This window comes from Agrilus planipennis, unplaced genomic scaffold (genome assembly GCF_000699045.2).
Source record: "Agrilus planipennis isolate EAB-ADULT unplaced genomic scaffold, Apla_2.0 scaffold107, whole genome shotgun sequence".
Lineage (NCBI taxonomy): Eukaryota > Metazoa > Arthropoda > Insecta > Coleoptera > Buprestidae > Agrilus > Agrilus planipennis.
Genome location: NW_020438869.1, coordinates 202,307 through 222,461, shown reverse-complemented (window position 1 = coordinate 222,461; position 20,155 = coordinate 202,307). Strand labels below are relative to the sequence as shown.

The 20,155-nt window shown below is 35.5% G+C and overlaps 3 protein-coding genes across 3 annotated transcripts; all 3 read left to right on the top strand.

The window, feature by feature from the left end:
- Positions 1-6: 6 nt before the first annotated feature.
- On the top strand, positions 7-1,693 carry LOC108735541. The gene is made up of 4 exons (XM_025976741.1): positions 7-18; positions 346-475; positions 536-656; positions 1,411-1,693. Exons 2-4 carry the CDS (start codon positions 349-351, stop codon positions 1,610-1,612), a joined length of 450 nt encoding a protein of 149 aa, XP_025832526.1. The 5' UTR covers positions 7-18; positions 346-348; the 3' UTR covers positions 1,613-1,693.
- Positions 1,694-3,445: 1,752 nt separating this feature from the next.
- On the top strand, positions 3,446-8,268 carry LOC108735558 (venom carboxylesterase-6-like). The gene is made up of 11 exons (XM_025976705.1): positions 3,446-3,555; positions 3,613-3,750; positions 3,934-4,086; positions 4,147-4,474; positions 4,665-4,846; positions 4,901-5,048; positions 6,171-6,325; positions 6,646-6,775; positions 6,841-6,961; positions 7,750-7,840; positions 8,080-8,268. Exons 1-11 carry the CDS (start codon positions 3,490-3,492, stop codon positions 8,188-8,190), a joined length of 1,623 nt encoding a protein of 540 aa, XP_025832490.1. The 5' UTR covers positions 3,446-3,489; the 3' UTR covers positions 8,191-8,268.
- Positions 8,269-15,660: 7,392 nt separating this feature from the next.
- LOC108735549 (venom carboxylesterase-6-like) lies at positions 15,661-20,155 on the top strand. The gene is made up of 10 exons (XM_018467550.2): positions 15,661-15,775; positions 15,834-15,971; positions 16,363-16,506; positions 16,731-17,058; positions 17,373-17,554; positions 18,058-18,205; positions 18,264-18,418; positions 18,479-18,608; positions 18,985-19,105; positions 19,846-20,155. Exons 1-10 carry the CDS (start codon positions 15,713-15,715, stop codon positions 20,045-20,047), a joined length of 1,611 nt encoding a protein of 536 aa, XP_018323052.1. The 5' UTR covers positions 15,661-15,712; the 3' UTR covers positions 20,048-20,155.

Sequence of the window (20,155 nt, the reverse complement as noted above, 5' to 3'; positions counted from 1 at the left end):
TTTACCAATTGCATTAATGTAAGTATCTTCTTATATATTCATGTAGATGCATGGATTAGTTTGTTTCAGAAAAGATTGAGAAGTTACTAATAGTAATCATTAATATAATATATAAAATTTAGAATTGCGAATTACTGTTTATAATTACAAAATAACAAATTCTTTGTATTTTCACTATCTTCAACAGCTTTTCTGATATTTTATTAAAAAGACCATTAATTGATATGAGTATAAAGTTAATGACAAATTAACCAATGACTATTACGTATTGTTTAGCATAACTTTCCCAATTAGTTGTTATGTTTGCTCATTGTATTTGTTCATCGTTGATTTTTTCCATAAAAGTTCATGACTCAACACTACTTTGTAAGAGGCATCAGAAAGACTGTTGGCGAGTTTGCAAAGTCCTCTGCTCCTCTGTATTTCTACAAGTTCACCTATGTCACTAAGGAAAACTATACAAAAGGAGTAAACGGTATGATTCATCATCTATCTTGTGCTTTAAAACTATAAATAATGAGAAATAATATTTAAGGGGGTGCTGGACATGCTGAAGAAGGTAAGTATACATGGCATTCCACAACACTAGCCAATGAAAATGATATCAGGATGAAGGATCGCATGGTAACCTTGTGGACTAATTTTGCCATTTATGGGTAAGAAATCATGATTTACATTTGAGTTTAAAGAATGGTCTGTAACAGGGTCATCAACTCCTTATTATTCTGAACCTATCTTCGCATTTCCTATATCCCTAATTATTTGTGAACCGTTATCTTTCCTTTTTTGCTTATTGAACCCATATATCCTGCTTTTAGCTTCACTCTTCATTTCTAACCTTTTGAATCCACGATACATATTTGCATCATCCATCTATACTATGGGAGAGTATCCTATCCTCAAACGTGCTTCTAATAATCTCCCTCAACTTTTTCAAAGAAGTGTTGAGAAAAAGGAATAAAGTGGACAGATTTTACTGAAATTCAATTTACTAATATAATTTATAATCACTCTTGCTAAAATTATCTACCATTAGTCTGTTCTTAATCCAGCCTCAGCTCTACCTGCCACCAGTGCTTAGTCCTGTGAAGTCTGAGACTAGAGCCATAAAATATTTTAGGTACGACACAATTTTAGAGCTGATTTGTTTCGGGTCTGTCCATTTGTAGAACCTCGACACCGCTGATGACTGACTCTTATTGTAAATAAGAGAATGTTTAACAAGCTGGAAGTGGTGGGAAATGACTCATTTTTAAATTTCCCATAAGCTTTTCTCTTTATTCTTTTGAATAAATTCTTTCAGATACTTGTATAGAACCAGTAAAATAAAAATTCAAATAAAATCCATCAACTTTATTCCTCAAGGCAACTCATTACCTGGTCTCATTTTTTCCTATTTCTTTATTCTAGGAATCCAACCCCAAAAGCAGATGCACTGTTTAATAACGTGATTTGGCCAGAAGCTCATACGGATGTTCCTAGTAAAGATGACCTTCGCTATTTGGAATTAGGTTATGACTTGGTTCCAGGAATAAGTCCCGATCAAGCGGACTTTTTATTCTGGAGAAATCTTTTTCAGAAATACGCAACGACGACTGTTTATACATACTAAAAATAATTAAGTATCCTAGTTGTAGTATTATCACCACATGATATGTATAATGACGAAATATATAAAGGGATTATGGCAATATTTATGAGTCTTATTTGAAGATATGTCTATTTTAAGTTCTCTCTAGGCGACTTAGGATGGGTTAGGCTAAGGTAGGTTTAGGTTACATTTGTTTCTATTTTAATTTCTATAGTACCTACGTTTGATTATTATGCAAAACTTAGGAGTCGTTCAATGTTTAAACGTTTGTTAAATATCTAATCGCCGAAAATAACGTGCGCCATTAATTTAATCTTTGGCTTGCTTCTAGATAACATCTGTGAAAGAGGGACGTTAGAATTCAAGAAATTTTAATGTAAATAGGCACGACAAACATAAGCCCGTTAATCATACTCGTTACTCTGTTGACAAATCCAGGCGCAATGCGTGAGTGTGCACCCGGTGAAGTTTCTATCTCTCCATGATAGTACTAACTCATTGTGAATTTAGAAACAACTACGACTTGTTATCAAAATTACAACTCCTGTCACTTTCTAATATAGGAACAAGCTTTTTAAAAATCATTTAGGAATTTTTCAAATGTCAATCGGATATTTCAAAAATTGTAATGTAGTATTCTAATAATAACTATCATCATCATCATCACAGTTCGATGATCATTAGTTGAAGATCGACTGACCTGTACACCTTTCTATCCTCAACCAGACTTTACATTTCAAAACTATATTTATAAAATCATTTACTAATACAGCAATGCATAACAATTGTGTAGGATTTTTTAAACATATTATAAATAAACATTTATACAGTGGATTTCATTTATTACGATCTGGGTTATAAAGACAATTTTGCTATAGCGATGTTAAATCTAAGTCCCTTGAATTTAAAGCATATTTTAGTATAAAAGTCATGTGGCTATAGTGGCTTCGGATGTAGCGGCGAGTTCGGGTATAGCTACTATTTTTAATGAATCATTTGTAACAAATCCTTAGCAATACCATGCAGTTATAGCGACCGGAGTCTGCCGCCAATGACACAAAGGGCTTTCTTATCTTTCGTTTACATCCTCACAGATGCTTAGCAAGTGAGGCGGGAAAACAAAAAAAAATGGTGTTTTAAGAAGCAACTGTGTTGAGTAAACTTTTGAATAAGTATGACTCCTAGATGCACATTTACTGTTAAAAAAAGGTCAAAATTGAAAAATTGTGAAAACTATACATACTTGTCTGGATCTCCTTACCTTGGTTTGTAACGACTTACAGTGGTCCCTTTGTGGTTAAAATAATAAATAGAGTAGTGTAATGTAGAATGTTCTTGGATGAACGGCGTGCACTATTTTCAAAGTTATTAACAAAAACCTGTCAACTTACACAGGGTTGTTAAGAAGAAATTTGAAATCCTAATAGCAGAAATCTCTTTGAATTGATCATTGTTCCGATAAGTATTCAAGTAAGATATTTTTTGACAGGGAATCGGTAGCTCATCTAATACAAAAACTATACATCAGTCAATCGCAAACACGGGAACAATAATTACACAGAACGAGGACACCTCGTTATGTTGTTTCAGTAGTTCCTTATGACAAATAAGGAGACATGATTTACCATTGTTGCTTCTGCTTTTTTAAATTGACTTTTAAACTACTCTAATTTGCTGTAGTCGTTTTATCTTATTTCATAACAATATACACTTGTAATCTTAAAATTTGCAAGTTCTTTTAAGTACTGATTGAAGTTTTTACATGATCTGATGATCTTATTTTTAATCAATAAGAATGTGTCGTGATTTTGATTGATTTTTCATAAATAATCATTTTATGAGTGTTACGTATTTGCCAACATTTCTCAGTGAGATTTTAACTTGAGCACCATTCCATCATGTTAGATAAAACAGCTGGTGTAGTTTTTGTACTCTTCATACTTTACAGTAAAGGAATAAATGGGGTAAGTAGTACTTAATGAATAATTAACAATTTATACTAAAAACAGTCCTTTTCGTAGTATAATTTAACAATTAAAACAGAAAATGGTTACATAAAAGGTTACGAACAAAGAAGTTCCGTAAACCAGAGCGCAACATATTTTGCCTTCAGGGGTATTCCATATGGGGAACCACCCGTAGGATCTTTACGATTTCAGGTAAGTGAAGGATTTCATTATTTGGTCTTGTGGGTCAAAAGTTGAAGATAAGCAGGCAACTGTGCACTAGATCCACCATTTTAAATGAACTCTAAAGATAAACATGGAACTTTAGCATTACGTCAATATTTGACACCATTATAAGATTGAGTACACCGATCTCTGAAGTTTATTAATTGTTAGGATCCTAGACCAGTGTCATCATGGAATGGGGTAAAGGAAGTCACAGACTGGGCGAATTTGTGTGTCGTTCTTGAAACATCTATAGCAGGCAGTCCCGTTGTTGGTAGTGAGGATTGTCTGTACTTAAATATTTATGTTCCCAAAACAGAAAAGGTACAAGTACCAAAAGAAATTTTAAGGGTCCGTAATTGAAGCCGAATTTTGAATTTATAGAAAAACGAAGAACTTTCTTTGCCAGTAATGGTTTGGTATCATGGGGGTGGTTTTGTACGTGGTAGTTCTCGTCCAGATCCCTCGTACTATATTGAAAAACCTGTTATAATTGCTGCAGTTTCATACAGGTTGGGTATCATGGGTTTCCTGAGTACTCATGACGAAAATGCGAGGGGCAACGCTGGTTTGAAAGATCAAACCTTGGGGTTGAAGTGGATTAAGAACAACATACAGCATTTTGGAGGAAATCCGGACAGAATAACCATATTTGGGCAAAGTGCTGGAGGAGCTAGTGTTGGGTATCAACTCCTTTCGCAAAGAAGTACAGGTGAACAAAACTCTGTCATGAATTGCTTGAATAAAAATAACAGAGAACAATAATAGTATTAATAGTCAAGAAAATGAAAACGGAGAATTAAATAAATGTACATATTACAATAACTTTAGTTCTGCTGACTTTGACACATTAATGAAACAATAGTCATCAAATTATCTAAATTATTTTGTTTCTACTTTAGGGCTTTTTAATCAGGCCATATCACAAAGTGGCAGTACTTTAAACGAATGGGGATTCCAAGAAAACCCCTTGGAATTAACATTGAAACTTGCAAGACGGTTTAACATAACAAGCAATGATACTAAAGAGGTCATTGCTGGATTACAAAAAATTGACATGGAAGTACTTATCAAAAACTCTCAGGTTGGTCTAGTACCTAAAGCATCTTCCTATTACTATTATTATTTTTGTTTGCAGCTTGACGGATTATTTTTACCGAGCGTAGAAGCTGAAAGCAATGAGGCTTTCATTAGTCAAAGTTCTTATGATTTGTGGAGTGCTGGTAAATATCACAAGGTACCATTACTTATTGGCTACAACTCAGAGGAAGGTGCTAATAATAGAAGTAAGTAACTATAAGTAACGTTTTCGTCATAAAAACGAAAACCTATTTAATTTTGGATTACTCTATATCAGTAAGTAGTGGTTTAGGGTGGTTTACATAGGGGGTGCATAAATAAATGTTATAACTCCATTAATATATAATAACTATTTAACATATAATAATATAATAAAATTTGGTAAATTTCAATATACGAAATATTAGGAAATATATTCAGATCCTAAACTATAATAAATATACATAAACATAAACGGTAGATAATGATAAATTCACAATGTTACAAAGGGGTAAATGAAACCTGGCGAAGGTACCAGCACAACACGCAGCTTTAGAACATTTAAATTGTGTTTTGAAAACGGTCAAGTTTAGTCAACAGATAAAAGTAATAAATTTTTACAATTTAACCTATCTTCAATATGATGCTAGGGACTGAACGGTACCACGGTCGCCATCCAATTGGTCTGTTGCTCTCGTTAGAAAGCCGTGGTTCCGTTGTTAAAACATCTTCAGATTAAGATATGTACAACTTCCCAAACCCATTCGTTTCCTCGGGTCACATTTTTGCGATGTTTTGCTGTAATTAGCAAGTTTGAAACAAATAATAATACTTATTTGATGTCTTAACTGTTGTAAGCTAGGTGGAGTGATTTAAGATAATTCGTGTGAATGGAATGTTTGTCGATAACGTTAATTAAACGTACCTACTACGGGTTTAAATATTTATTTGTGATTCACTTTGCTGTTTTCATAATATGGAATTTACCCTTTGATGAACTTAATATTTACAGCAGTTCTCTAATATTACCCTGTAATACCATAAATTAATCGCGACCAGCTTCAGATGAAAGGTAGTTAACGAACTGCAACGGCCTAAAGATTGTGATCAACGATGCGGCAAATGCACTTAAAGACATAATGACTCCTTAAGGGCTCAAGCAGCACTTAATTACAGAACTATTGAAAAAGGGTTTGAAAAATTAAATGTATGCTTGCTTAATTACTTAAGGTTCTTTTGATAACCAATAGGTACAAAGCAAAATACTGTTTTATATCCCTAGTCTGATTAATAGTAATTATGGTCAACAAGGGTCCTTTTTTAATTCACCACTTTAACTTTCCTTACAGATAGTGCCCCAAGATACGCTCAAGATCCTAGAAATACGATTCCTGCAGGCCTTCATGTTAGTAAAAAATCTCCAATAGCGAATGAAATTGTCAAGGCCATAACTCAACAATATTTTCCTGGCAATTCATACAGCAATTTTACCAATTGCATTAATGTAAGTATCTTCTTATATATTCATGCACATAAAGTAGTTTGTTTCAGAAAAGTTAGAAGTTAGAAATAACAATATTTAGCAAGAGCAATCGTTAGATTTGCGAATCATGTTGAACAAATACCTAAATAAAACATTTTGTTACAAAATTTAAGTATATTTGCATTTTCAGTATCTTCAACAGCTTTTCCTATATTTTGTTTAAAAGAACATTGATTTGAATATAAAGTTAATGACTAATTAACTAAAGACGATTATCAATAGATAAGTTTCCGATTAATTGTTAAATTTGTTCATTATATTTGTTCTTTCTTGACCACAAGTTCATGACTCAACACTATTTCGTAAGAGGCATCAGAAAGACTATCGGCGATTTTGCAAAGTCTTCGGCACCTCTGTATTTCTACAAGTTCACTTACGTCACTAAGGAGAACTATACCAGAGGAGTAAATGGTACGATTCATTATTTATATATCTTGCGCTTTAAAATTATAAATAATGAGAAAATAATATTTAAGGAGGCGCTGGGCATGCTGAAGAAGGTAAGTATACGTGGTATTCCATACCATTAGCTAATCAGAACGATGTCCGAATGAAGGATCGCATGGTTACGTTGTGGACCAATTTTGCCATTTATGGGTAAGAAATCATGAATTATTATTTTTAAATTTAAAGACAATTCTGAAGCTTGATCATCATTCCTTATTATTGTGAGCAAATTTTCGCAATTCCCGTAAACATCCCATATCCCTAATTGTTTGCAAACTGTTATCTTTCCTTTTCTGCTTATTGACTCCCATAAAGCCTTCTCTTGCTTTTACCTTTTACTAGTAGGTATCTCTTCACCCTTCGTTTATAATCTTTTCAATCCGTCGTACACATTTGCACCATCCACTTTTACCGTGAGAGAGACGTTTTCTTGATATTTTTCAATGGAGTACCAGGAATGAGGATTTCTGATACAATTCCCAATTATCTGCTTTCTACTACTATCTACCATTAGTCTATTCCCAATTCGATCTCAGCTCTGCCTGCCACCCAGTGCTTAGTCCCGTGAAGCCCGGTTTTAAGGCAGTAAAGATTTAGGGACGGCCAAATTTAGAGACGATTTTTGCTAGTCTGTCCATTTTGATACACTTAGACAATGTAGGACTTCTACACCGTTAATAACTCTTATTGTAAATGAGAGAAGGTTCAATAAGCTGGTAGTGGTGGGAAATAGATCATGGAAAATAACTCATTTTTGAATTTTCTGTAAGCATTTTTTTTAAACTTTTGAAAAAATTCATTTAGATCCTTGACTAAAGTCAGTAAACCAAATTTAAATTAAATTAATCAACCTTATTCCTCAAAGTAACTGACTACCCTGTTTTATTTTTTATACTTAAAGACAATCACCTGATGTTCCTTTTTTCTTTTTCTTTTAGGAATCCAACTCCAAAAGCAGATGCACTGTTTAATAACGTAATTTGGCCAGAAGCTCACACGAATGTTCCTAGTGTAGATGACCTCCGCTATTTGGAATTAGGTTATGACTTGGTTCCAGGAACAAGTCCCGATCAAGCANATAGAACCAGTAAAATAAAAATTCAAATAAAATCCATCAACTTTATTCCTCAAGGCAACTCATTACCTGGTCTCATTTTTTCCTATTTCTTTATTCTAGGAATCCAACCCCAAAAGCAGATGCACTGTTTAATAACGTGATTTGGCCAGAAGCTCACACGAATGTTCCTAGTGTAGATGACCTCCGCTATTTGGAATTAGGTTATGACTTGGTTCCAGGAACAAGTCCCGATCAAGCAGACTTTTTATTCTGGAGAAGTCTTTTTCAAAAGTACGCAACGACTACTATTTATACATACTAAAGTATTATTAAGTATTTTAGTTGTTGTATTTCCACCACTTGGTATGTTTAATATGGAAATAAAGAGATTATGACAATATTTATGAGACTTATTTGAAGAAATGTCCATTTTAAATTCCAACTACGCGGTTACGTTAGTTTCTTTTTCAATTTTTCAGTCGTTTTTATAGTACGGCTGATTATATAAACCTTAGGAGTCGTTCAAGTATTATGTAAGGCGATTTAGGCGATTAGGGGTGCTGCAGAACCTTTAAGTAGCAACAGGGGAAGGGGTAGGAGTTCAAGCAACATGTTAAATAATATTATGTTTTTGTTAAAATTAAATAAAACGGTATTTTAGCGAGTTTTCGGCATTTTAATCGAAGTTAACTTTCATTTAATGTTTCAACATTCAATTGATAAGCAAAGTAAAATGGGTTTTTTTCCGAGCCACGCTCAAACTAAATTTAACAAAAAATTTACTCCCAAATAACCAAGTCAGCTGTAAGGCCAAATTCTCAAAGATGATGTGCAGAAAATTATTGATAACAGACAGACGTCTTTTTTTGATAAAATACTAGTTTTTTTAAANATGGATATGTGCGTGGATATGAAGCCATCAGTTTAGCTAACTCAAATGTCACCTACTACGCATTTCAAGGAGTTCCTTACGGAAAACCTCCTGTAGGATCGTTACGATTTCAAGTAAGTACAAAAAACAATAATTTCATTCTATAAACTAATGTTACATACACAGACACCAATACAATTTAAAGAAAAATGAGGTTAGCAATATGTAGACTGATGCTGTCCTGATTCGGCTCAGCTAAATGCTGTCCTCGGTTGTACTCGTTTCCTTCTATTTCGCTAGCACGAGTGGCGATTTCTTTGAGAGATATCGAATTTGGTCTGGACAGAACTGGACTCGAGTCAGGACACCATTACTTCCCTTAGTGGCCATAAAAGCTTTTATCAAATTGTAATAATATATAGTTGAGATAATTTTTATATAAATAAATTTGAAATTTTGTAAGGATCCTCAACCTGTTGCCTCGTGGGAAGGAGTAATAAACGCTACAAGCTTCAAACCAACTTGTGCAGCACTTGAAACTGGACGAGTTGCAGCTGGAAGTGAAGATTGTCTATANATAATGGAGTACTCTGAAAATAAAAAGGTTTCAAATAGAAAAACAATTGAAGGCGACCAGCATTTTTTTAATATTCTTGTGGATATTAAAACAATGCTAAAATGGCTGCTGTTGTATGTGTCTTTAGATATTCTGTATTAGTCTGTATAATTACCTATTTTAATAAAAGAACTTGTCTTCTGCTACTTTCCAGGATAATGAAGAATTGTCATTACCGGTAGTGGCATGGATACATGGAGGTGCATTTACTCGTGGAAATGCTCAAAACAATCCGTCATACCTAATAGAAAAGCCAATGATAGTAGTGACAATCGCATACCGTTTGGGAATAGTAGGTTTCTTAAGTACCGTCGACAAAAATGCAATGGGAAATGCTGCCTTAAAGGATCAAAACTTGGCATTACAATGGATTCAAAACAACATCGCGAAGTTTGGCGGAGATCCCAAAAGAGTAACAATTTACGGGAAAAGTGCTGGTTCTGCTTCAGTAGAATACCAGATATTATCTCCAAAAAGTGCTGGTCAGATTTTCAAATGAATCCTTTGTTATAAAGCCAAGATTAGTTTTTTTTTTGATTTTGTTGATTGAAGGTAGACTGTGGTTTGTTTTAGGTTTATTCAGCCAAGCAATTGCCAGCAGCGGAAGTACTCTCAACGAACGCTATTTTACCAGAGATCCCTTTCAACTTACCGTCAGACTTGCACGACACTTTAATATAACATCCAATGATGCAAAGGAAATTGTTTCTAGTTTACAACAAATCAGTTGGGAAGCACTGGTTCGCAATAGTCAAGTAAATCTTTAGTTTCAAGATTTCTAAAATGTTAGGTTAGGTTATTGGTCAGCATAGTGCTGTAACTGACTGAGAAGTCCAGGATCGTTTTATTGTTAAGGAAATTGAATTTCCGGATTCCAATGGCATCTTATTGATAAAATCCGGATGATTTGATTTCATGTCCAATCTCAAGGGACATCTCCAGGAACTTCACATTATCGATGCAGATATCCAACGTTGGTACAATTAAGTGAAGTTCCTGAAGAAATGTCTATTTGTGATAGCAAATGAAATGTGTAACACTGTTCTTCCGTCGTCTGAATTTCATTGATAAAACAGGGTTAGAATCCGAAATTACAGTTTCTTCATAAGAACGTAACCAATTATCATCTTTTTTACAAATGTATGTAGTTATTTATTTGTTGCCTACATTCCGCGACTTAACCTAAATATTGCTAATCAGTTCTGTTTAAATCACTTTGCAAATTAAGTCAGTCTCTAAAAATCCTTTTGTCCGTAGGTTTATGAATCATTCTTGCCAAGCGTTGAGGCTGAGAGTCCTAATGCGTTTATAAGCCAGAGCACTTATGATTTGTGGACCGCGGGAAAATTCAATAAAGTCCGTCTTCTGAGAGGATACAACAGCGAAGAGGGTTCAATTAGCGCAGGTAAGAAAATGTTTCTCGTGTACGGTTGTAAAATTACCAGAAGCTTCTAATATTACAGCTTCCTATATGCAATCTGCTAACGATCCTAAAACGGCAAAACATTAATCTGAGTTCTGCTGAAGCTGATGAAGTTGTCAATGTTATAAGTGAGCGGTACTTCCCTGGAAAAAGTTATTCCAACTTTACAAACGCCATAAATGTAGGTGACTGCTTTTTAATCGTTAGGGCATTTCTTATACTGAATTGATAATTCCGTTTTTATTATTTTAGTTTATGACTCAACAGTATTATGTCAAATGTATAAGGAAAGTAGCACGCGATTACATAAACTCCTCAACGCCCANTGCTCCAAAATGTAAGTTGGCCTGAAGCATCCGACGGCATTCAAAGTGTTGATGACATCCGTTATATTGAAATTGGACGTAATTTGGTACCAGGCCTTAACCCAGACCATGAAGATTTTCTTTTCTGGAAGGACTTGTTTAGAAAATACGCAAAACCACCGATATATAGGCAAATAATTGAAGGCGACCAACAATGCTAAAATGGCTGCTGTTGTATGTGTCCTTAGACTTTCTGTATCAGCGTGTATTATTATCTATTTTAATAAATGAACTTAAGTCATCTACTACTTTCCAGGATAATAAAGAATTTTCGTTACCGGTGGTAGCATGGATACATGGAGGTGCATTTATTAGCGGAAATGCTCAATTCAATCCGTCATACCTAATAGAAAAACCTATGATAGTGGTGACAATTGCATACCGTTTGGGCATAATGGGTTTCCTAAGTACTCTCGATAAAAATGCATGGGGAAATGCTGGCTTAAAGGATCAAAACTTGGCATTACAATGGATTCAAAACAACATCGTGAAGTTTGGCGGGGATCCCAAAAGAGTAACAATTTACGGGGAAAGTGCTGGCTCTGTTTCAGTAGAATACCAGATTTTATCTCCAAAAAGTGCAGGTCTGATATTCAAATCAATCCTTTGTCATAGAGTCAAAATTAGATTTTTTTACTGATTTTGTTGATTGAAGGTAGACTTTGGTTTGTTTTAGGTTTATTCAGCCAAGCAATTGCCAGCAGCGGAAGTACCCTCAACGAACGCGATTTTACCAGAGATTCCTTTCAACTTACCGTCAGACTCGCACGATACTTTAATGTAACATCCAATGATACAAAAGAAATTGTTTCTAGTTTACAACAAATCAGTTGGGACGCACTGGTTCGCAATAGTCAAGTAAATCTTTAGTTTCATGATTTCTAATCTTCTAATTCCTTTTTAGGAAAATTTATTAAAAATTAGGTTAGGTTAGGTTATTGGTCAGCATAGTGCTGTAATTAACTGAGAAGTCTTATCGTTAAGGAAATTGGATTTCCGGATTCAAATGGCATCTTATTGATAAAATCTGTATGACGGATCATGGTGGTGTCAAAAGTGTTTGACCTTTCGTCTCCAATCACAAGGGACATCTCCTGGCACTTCACATTGTTGATGCAGGATCTCCAACGTTGGTGCAGTTAAGTGATGTTCACGGAAGATATTTCCATTGTAATGCAGATGAAATGTCCAACATTGTTGTTCCGTCATATGAATTTCATTAATAAGATAGGGTTAGAATCCGATAATACAGTTTCTTCATAGCAACTTGAACAATTTCCACCTTTTTTACAATTGTATGTAGTTATTTATCTTTTGCACTAAAATATTGTTAATCAGATCTGTTTAAATCACTTTGCAAATTAAGTCAGTCCTTTTGTCCGTAGGTTTATGGATCATTTTTGCCAAGCGTTGAGGCAGAGAGTCCAAATGCTTTCATAAGCCAGAGCACTTATGATTTGTGGAGCGCTGGAAAATTCAATAAAGTCCCTCTTCTTAGAGGATACAACAGTGAAGAGGGTTCAGTTAGCGCAGGTAAGAAAATGTTTCTCGTGTACGGTTGCAAAATTATCAGAAGCTTCTAATATTACAGCTTCCTATATGCAATATGCTAACGATCCTAAAACGGTAATTCCTGCTGGGCTAAACATTAATCTGAGTTCGTCTGAAGCTGATGAAGTTGTCAATGTTATAACCGAGCAGTACTTCCCTGGAAAAAGTTATTCCAATTTTACAAACGCCATTAAAGTAGGTGACTGCTTTTTAATCGTTAGGNTACTGATTTTGTTGATTGAAGATAGACTTTGGTTTGTTTTAGGTTTATTCAGCCAAGCAATTGCCAGCAGCGGAAGTACCCTCAACGAAGCCGATTTTACCATAGATCCCTTTCAACTTACCGTCAGACTTGCACGACACTTTAATATAACATCGAATGATACAAAAGAAATTGTTTCTAGTTTACAACAAATCAGTTGGGACGCCCTGGTTCGCAATAGTCAAGTAGGTCTTTATTTTCAAGATTTTTAAACCTTTTTAACTCCTTTTTAGTAATATTAATTTAAAAATAGGTTAGGCTCTTGGTCAGCATTGTGTTGTAATTATCTTACAATTCGAGGATCGTCTTATCTTTAAGGAAACTGGATTTCCGGATTCCAATGGCATCCTTTCGATAAAGTTCCAATGATGGATCATGGTAGCGTCAAAAATCTTTGACCATTCGTCTCCAATCACAAGGGACATCTCCAGGAACTTCATAATGTCGATGTAGGGTCTCTAAAACGTTGGTGCAGTTAAGTGAAGTTCCTGAAGATTCCATTGTGATAGAAGATGAAAAGTCCAACATTGTTGTTCCGTCATGTGAATTTCATTGATAAAACAGGGTTACAATCCGAAAATACAGTTTCTTCATACCATTGCCATAAGAATCTAAACAATTTCCATCATTTTTACAAATGTATGTACTTATTTATCTGTTGCCTACTATCCACAACTTCACTAAAATATTTTTAATCAGTTTTGTTTAAATAACTCTCTGTAAATCGTTTTGTCCGTAGGTTTATGGCACATTCTTGCCAAGCGTTGAGGCAGAGGGTCCTGATGCGTTTATGAGCCAGAGCACTTATGATTTGTGGAGTGCCGGAAAATTCACTAAAGTCCCTCTTCTTAGAGGATACAACAGTGAAGAGGGTTCGTATGGTAGAGGTAAGGAAAGGTTTCTCCTAGACAGTTGGAAAATTATCTAAACTTTGTAATATTGTAGGTTTCTATACGCAATATGCTAACAATTCCAAAACGGTGATTCCTGCTGGGCTGAACATTAATCTGAGTTCTTCTGAAGCTGATGAAGTTGTCAATGTTATAAGCGAGCGGTACTTCCCTGGAAAAAGTTATTCCAATTTTACAAACGCCATTAAAGTAGGTGACTGCTTTTTAATCGTTAGGTCATTTCTTATACTGAATTGATAATTCCGTTTTTGTTATTTTAGTTTATGACCCAACAGTATTATGTCAAATGTATAAGGAAAGTAGCACGCGATTACATAAACTCCTCAACGCCCATGTTTTTCTACAAGTTTACCTACGTTACTAAAGAAAATTATACGACAGGTGTAATCGGTAAGCAAAATTTAAAACGACAATAGATTTGGTCGGTAGAATTTTACATATGATGTGGCTAATTGTCTGGCAATTGGACCGCCCTCACAAAGTGAATGTAACCGTTGCCATTTGTCATCACTCGTAAGCCATGTTGGAATATGGCGGGCGAGTACGTCGCGCTTGCGCAAATTCCCGAATCTAAACGGAATTTATCTAAACAAAAGGTTAAATCCGACAGGCTTGCATAAACGATTTAATGTAGTGGTGTTATAATAGGTAATATTTCGTCTGTGGACGGCTAGCCTCAGCGTTAGCCATAATCCAACGGGCCTTTTAGGTTGTCATTTAATTGTGTTTTAATAGGTGGCGCTGGACGTGCAGAAGAAATACTTTGTGTGTCCGTAAATATAAAAATGTTAGAATTATTAAAAAAAAACGTAAATATTAGATGAAATAAGCAGAACAGAAACTATATCAACAAGACAAAGACTAAGAGACCAAGCCTAAGACTAGAAGTATTTGAACAAGACCAATACTAAAACCAAGACTGGGACGGTCTTAGTCTTGCTTTGCTCATCACTAATTCAAAATCATAACCTAATATAAACTAACATGACTACTTTGGTTGTTATTTTATCGTATTTCAATAGGTGGCGCAGGGCATGCAGAAGAACTGGTTTATGTGTGGTATTCAAGAAAGTTACTAAATGATGAAGATGTTTTAATGAAAGACCGTATTATCACACTGCTGGCAAATTTCATCATTAATGGGTAAGTGGAAAAATGCGTAGAGGGGGGTGGAGCAAAAGGGTGGAAATCGCTTTCCAATGCATGATGCATACCATTTTAATACATATTTTACATTCTTCGGCATGGGGGATAGGAAATAAAAGATGGAAGAAGAAGGGTGTAGAGAACGTTCCCTCTAGGGTTCCCGACCGTTATACAGTCNAGGGGGGAAGGAGGGGGTGGGGGGAATAAGTCAAGCAACATTTACAAAAGAAGCAATGTTCTTTTGATATAAGAAAGGGTAGAATTACGCTTCATATTTGCATTTCTTTTGCACATTTTGGAGAACCACTTTCTTGATGTTTTATAGACTAAAATGTCAATTTCAAAAGTAATAGACAACATTCAGTTCATCACATTCTTATTGAGTAATTGACAATAAAATAAAAGTTGGCAATGGGAGCCATTTTTCGTGACTGCTAGTAAAAGTATTTAGACAAATGATTGCTAGAAACTTCTAAACACCAATGCAGACCCATTCTGTTAACTGTTCATCCACTTAATTGTCAACCACTCAATTGATAAACAATGGAAATTTTGCGGAAGTGCATGAAACACGTGCAAAGTCTATAGACAATTATCAACCTTATCAAACTAATGCAAAAAACAATGGGTATATATTTTTAAGTAAAAGTAGTCGTAGCATGGAGAATAAACCTACAGGTGACTGCTACCACAGACGCAATGCCGCCTCTGACTGTTCTAATAACTACCCTTTGTGTACTATTCTCTAATGAGGCTATTGGGGTAAATTTACTGTTGTTTGAAGAAAAAACAACACTTCAAAGGTTTTATTGTTTTTTAGTATAACTTAACTGTGGAAACAAATCATGGGTATGTGCGCGGATATGAAGCCGTCAGTTTAGCTAACTCAAATGTTACCTACTACGCATTCCAAGGCGTTCCTTACGGAAAACCTCCTGTAGGATCATTAAGATTTCAAGTAAGAACTAAAACCAATAATTCCATTACAATCTGTAAATTGATGTAATCTACACGAACACCAATACGACCTACGGAACGTGGGGTTTCTAAATGCCTCCCTCGTTTGGAGTTGCTTACTAATGTTTCGCAAGCACGAGTGGCAGGCTTCTTCAGAGATTTTTATATCTTCGATACTGGATGTGGACTGAATTGTACACTAGGAAATGGAGGGAACTCAGAAGAAGTTCGCCACTCATTCTAGCGAAACGTTAAGAAACAACTCCAACCGGCGGCGAACTTTACTAGATATGAATTAGGACATAACCTATAAGCACCGAAAACCTTTACTAATTTGTAATAACATGTATATTATGGTTGAGATAATTTCTAAAAACTTGGAATTTTGTAAGAATCCTCAACCTGTTGCCTCGTGGGACGGAGTAATAAATGCTACAAGTTTCAAACCAGTATGTGCAGCACTTGAAGTTGGTCAGGTTTTGGTTGGAAGTGAAGATTGCTTATATTTAAATGTTTACGTACCAAAGACTAACCAGGTAAGAATTTCAATCAGTACCGATTACATTTAACTACAATAGTATAATTAAAAATATTTTAATAATGGAGTACTCTGAAAATAAAAAGGTTTCAAATGGCAAATAATTGAAGGCGACCAACAATGCTAAAATGGCTGCTGTTGTATGTGTCCATAGACTTTCTTTATCATCCTGTATTATTATCTATTTTAATAAATGAACTTAAGTCTTCTGCTACATTCCAGAATAATGAAGAATTGTCATTACCGGTAGTGGCATGGATACATGGAGGTGCATTTACTCGTGGAAATGCTCAATTCAATCCCTCATACCTAATTGAAAAGCCAATGATAGTAGTGACAATCGAATACCGTTTGGGAATAATGGGCTTCTTAAGTACCGTCGACCAAAATGCAATGGGAAATGCCGGTTTAAAGGATCAACAATTGGCATTACAATGGATTCAAAACAACATCGCGAATTTTGGCGGAGATCCCAACAGAGTAACAATTTATGGGCAAAGTGCTGGTTCTGTTTCGATAGAATACCAGATTTTATCTCCAAAAAGTGCAGGTTTGATATTCAGATTAATAATTGATTGTCAGATCCATCGACGTTTAGTAATGGACATGCCTTAGCGGTCAGATTTGTGGTACAACAAAAGAAAGAGATGGAACGAAGTTTCGGACAATATCCATCTCTCTCACGATAGTGCGTAAGCGTGTCATGCAAAAGATAGCACTAGTCCGAATCCATACGCCATCTCCTTAACTTTTCGAGCCAAGAAATTATTACAATGACATACGGCTAAGGCACGTCCATTAATATATGTCTATGGTCAGATCGACGTAGATCTTTGAGTGAGGACAGACCTTGGTCTGTTTTAGGTTTATTCAGCCAGGCAATTGCCAGCAGCGGAAGTACCCTCAACGAATGGGCATTTATCAAAAATCCCTTGCAACTTACCGTCAGACTTGCACGACGCTTTAATATAACATCCAATGATACAAAGCAAATTGTTTCTAGTTTACAACAAATCAGTTGGGACGCACTGGTTCGCAATAGTGAAGTAAGTCTTTATTTTCTAGAGTTTTAATCTTCTAATTCTTTTTCAACAATATTTACATAAAAATAGATTATTGTTCAGCATAGTGCTGTAACTATCTGACGAGTCAAGGATTGTCTTATCGTGAAGGAAACTGGATTTTCGGATTCTAATCGCATCTTATTGATAAAATTAAAATGCCGGATCATGGAGGCGTCAAAAGTGTTTGACTTTTCGTCTCCAATCACAAGGCACATCTTCAGGAACTTCACATTGTCGAAACAGGATCTCTAACGTTGGTGCAGTTAAGTGAAGTTCCTGAAGATGTCCCTTATTATAGGAGCTGAGGTGCGAAACACTTTTGACACCACCAGTCCGTTACGTGGGGATTTCATCAGTAAGACAGGGTGAGATTCCGGAAATACAGTTTCTTCAGACAATAGCCGTGGAAGCCTAAATCGGCTCGTCAAATCTGTTTAAATCAGTTTGATAATTAAATCAGTTTCTGATAATCCTTTTGTTCGTAGGTTTATGGAAGATTCGTACCAAGCGTTGAGGCAGAGAGTTCTGACGCTTTTATGAGCCAGAGCACTTATGATCTGTGGAGCGCTGGAAAATTCAATAAAGTCCCTTTTCTGAGAGGATACAATAGTGAAGAGGGCGCGTATGGCAGACGTAAGGGAAAGTTTCTCCTGGACAGTTGCAAAATTATCTATATATTTTAATATTACAGCTTTTTATACGCAATATGGTAACAATTCCAAAACGGTAATTCCTGCTGGACTTAACATGAATCTGAGTTCGTCTGAAGCTGATGAAGTTGTCAATGTTATAAGCGAGCGGTACTTCCCTGGAAAAAGTTATACCAACTTTACAAACGCCATTAATGTAGGTGACTACTTTTTAATCGTTAGGGAATCTTTTTCACATACGCTTCTATTATTTTAGTTTATGACCCAACAGTATTTTGTCAAGGGTATAAGGAAAGTAGCACGCGACTACGTAAACTCCTCAACGCCCTTGTTTTTCTACAAATTTACTTACGTTACTAAGGAAAATTACACGAGAGGTGTAATCGGTAAGTAAATTTTAAAACGACAATACATCTCTTGGTCGGTTCAATTTACATATGATGTGGAATTGCCTCACAAAGTGAATGAAATCGTTGTCATGTTATTTACTTTTATTTTCACTCGTGGGCCATGTTGGAATATGGCGGACTAGTACGTCCCGCTTGCGCAAATTCCAGAATCTAGACGGAATATACCTAAACAAAAGATTAAATAAATAAACGATGGAGATGGTTAATGTAATGGTATTAAATCCGTCGTAAGGTGAAGTATTTTTTTAAAATAGGGTAATATTTCGCCGGCGGACGTCTAGCCCCAGCGATAGCTATAATCTAATGTAATCTAACGTGCCTTTTAAATTGTCATTTTATCGTATCTTAACAGGTGGCGCTGGGCATGCAGAAGAAATAGTTTACGTGTGGTATTCAAGAAAGTTACTAAATGATGAAGATGTGTTAATGAAGGACCGTATGACCACATTACTGGCGAATTTCATCATTAATGGGTTTGTGGAAATTTGTAAAAACAATTTCTATATTTTTTATGTAGCTACAGTATGCACAACAGTCCTCGTTATATACTTATTCAGTGTTTTCGATTTACATCCAAGTATAGTCTAGTTCAATATCAAAACGGGCAAGATGCGGTTGGTGGGAAAGGGAGGAGCAAAGGGTGGAAATCGCTTCCTAATAAAGTGCATGATGCATACCATTTTATTGCATATTTTACATTATTCGGCATGGGGGATTGAAAATAAAAGATGGAAGAAGAGGGCTGTAGAGAACGTTCCCCCCAAGGGTTCCCGGCCGTTAAACAGTCTGAAAAAGTCTGTAACACGGTTTGTGTTATGTCCACATATAAGTGTGGGTTTCACTCTATGTTGTGTAGGTTAGGTTAGTTCGACTAAAAGTTCCCCGCCTTCCTCTACATCTCAGTGGGATTTTCGTACCCCTTCTCCTTTCCTTCTCCCTAACCGGACCCACTGCAATGTCGATGTATGGAAATTATGCTTGAAAAATTACATACAAGTTTTGATTTCCCTTTGCGTTTCTCTTGGCTACCAGGGGGCTGTTTCCACCACTCCTCCTCCTGCTACTCTACATATGACCAACTAAATCAAACGCAAACTACAAGTTCTGTGTTTGAAACAAACTAGTCAGTGAATCCTTTTTATAATTGAGTTTTACGGAGAAAACTTGTTCTTTCATATTTCGGCCCCACGTTTTCTTAATTAAATTATTTCAGACATCCAACACCTGAAAAGGATCCCGTGCTTCAAAATGTAAGTTGGCCTGAAGCATCCGAAGGCATTCAAAGTGTTGATGACATCCGCTATATTGAAATTGGACGTAATTTGGTACCAGGCCTTAACCCAGACCATGAAGATTTTCTTTTCTGGAAGGACTTGTTTAGCAAATATGCAAAACCAACGATATATACTTATTGAAACATGAAACGCATGTATGTTACGTAAAATTGTCATTTAAATGTGTATACCGATCAGAATATACGTTATTACACACTGTTTACAATATACAGATATTTCTTCTATGCA

Bases quoted from the DNA above. Each gene is read 5' to 3' on its own strand.
- LOC108735558 (XM_025976705.1), top strand. From the start codon at position 3,490: ATGTTAGATAAAACAGCTGGTGTAGTTTTTGTACTCTTCATACTTTAC. The intron at 3,556-3,612 runs GTAAGTAGTACT...TCCTTTTCGTAG, and splicing joins ACAGTAAAGGAATAAATGGG to TATAATTTAACAATTAAAAC. The intron at 5,049-6,170 runs GTAAGTAACTAT...CTTTCCTTACAG, and splicing joins GGAAGGTGCTAATAATAGAA to ATAGTGCCCCAAGATACGCT.
- LOC108735541 (XM_025976741.1), top strand. From the start codon at position 349: ATGACTCAACACTACTTTGTAAGAGGCATCAGAAAGACTGTTGGCGAG. The intron at 476-535 runs GTATGATTCATC...ATAATATTTAAG, and splicing joins CTATACAAAAGGAGTAAACG to GGGGTGCTGGACATGCTGAA. The intron at 657-1,410 runs GTAAGAAATCAT...TCTTTATTCTAG, and splicing joins ACTAATTTTGCCATTTATGG to GAATCCAACCCCAAAAGCAG.
- LOC108735549 (XM_018467550.2), top strand. From the start codon at position 15,713: ATGCCGCCTCTGACTGTTCTAATAACTACCCTTTGTGTACTATTCTCT. The intron at 17,555-18,057 runs GTAAGTCTTTAT...TTTTGTTCGTAG, and splicing joins CACTGGTTCGCAATAGTGAA to GTTTATGGAAGATTCGTACC. The intron at 18,419-18,478 runs GTAGGTGACTAC...CTATTATTTTAG, and splicing joins ACTTTACAAACGCCATTAAT to TTTATGACCCAACAGTATTT.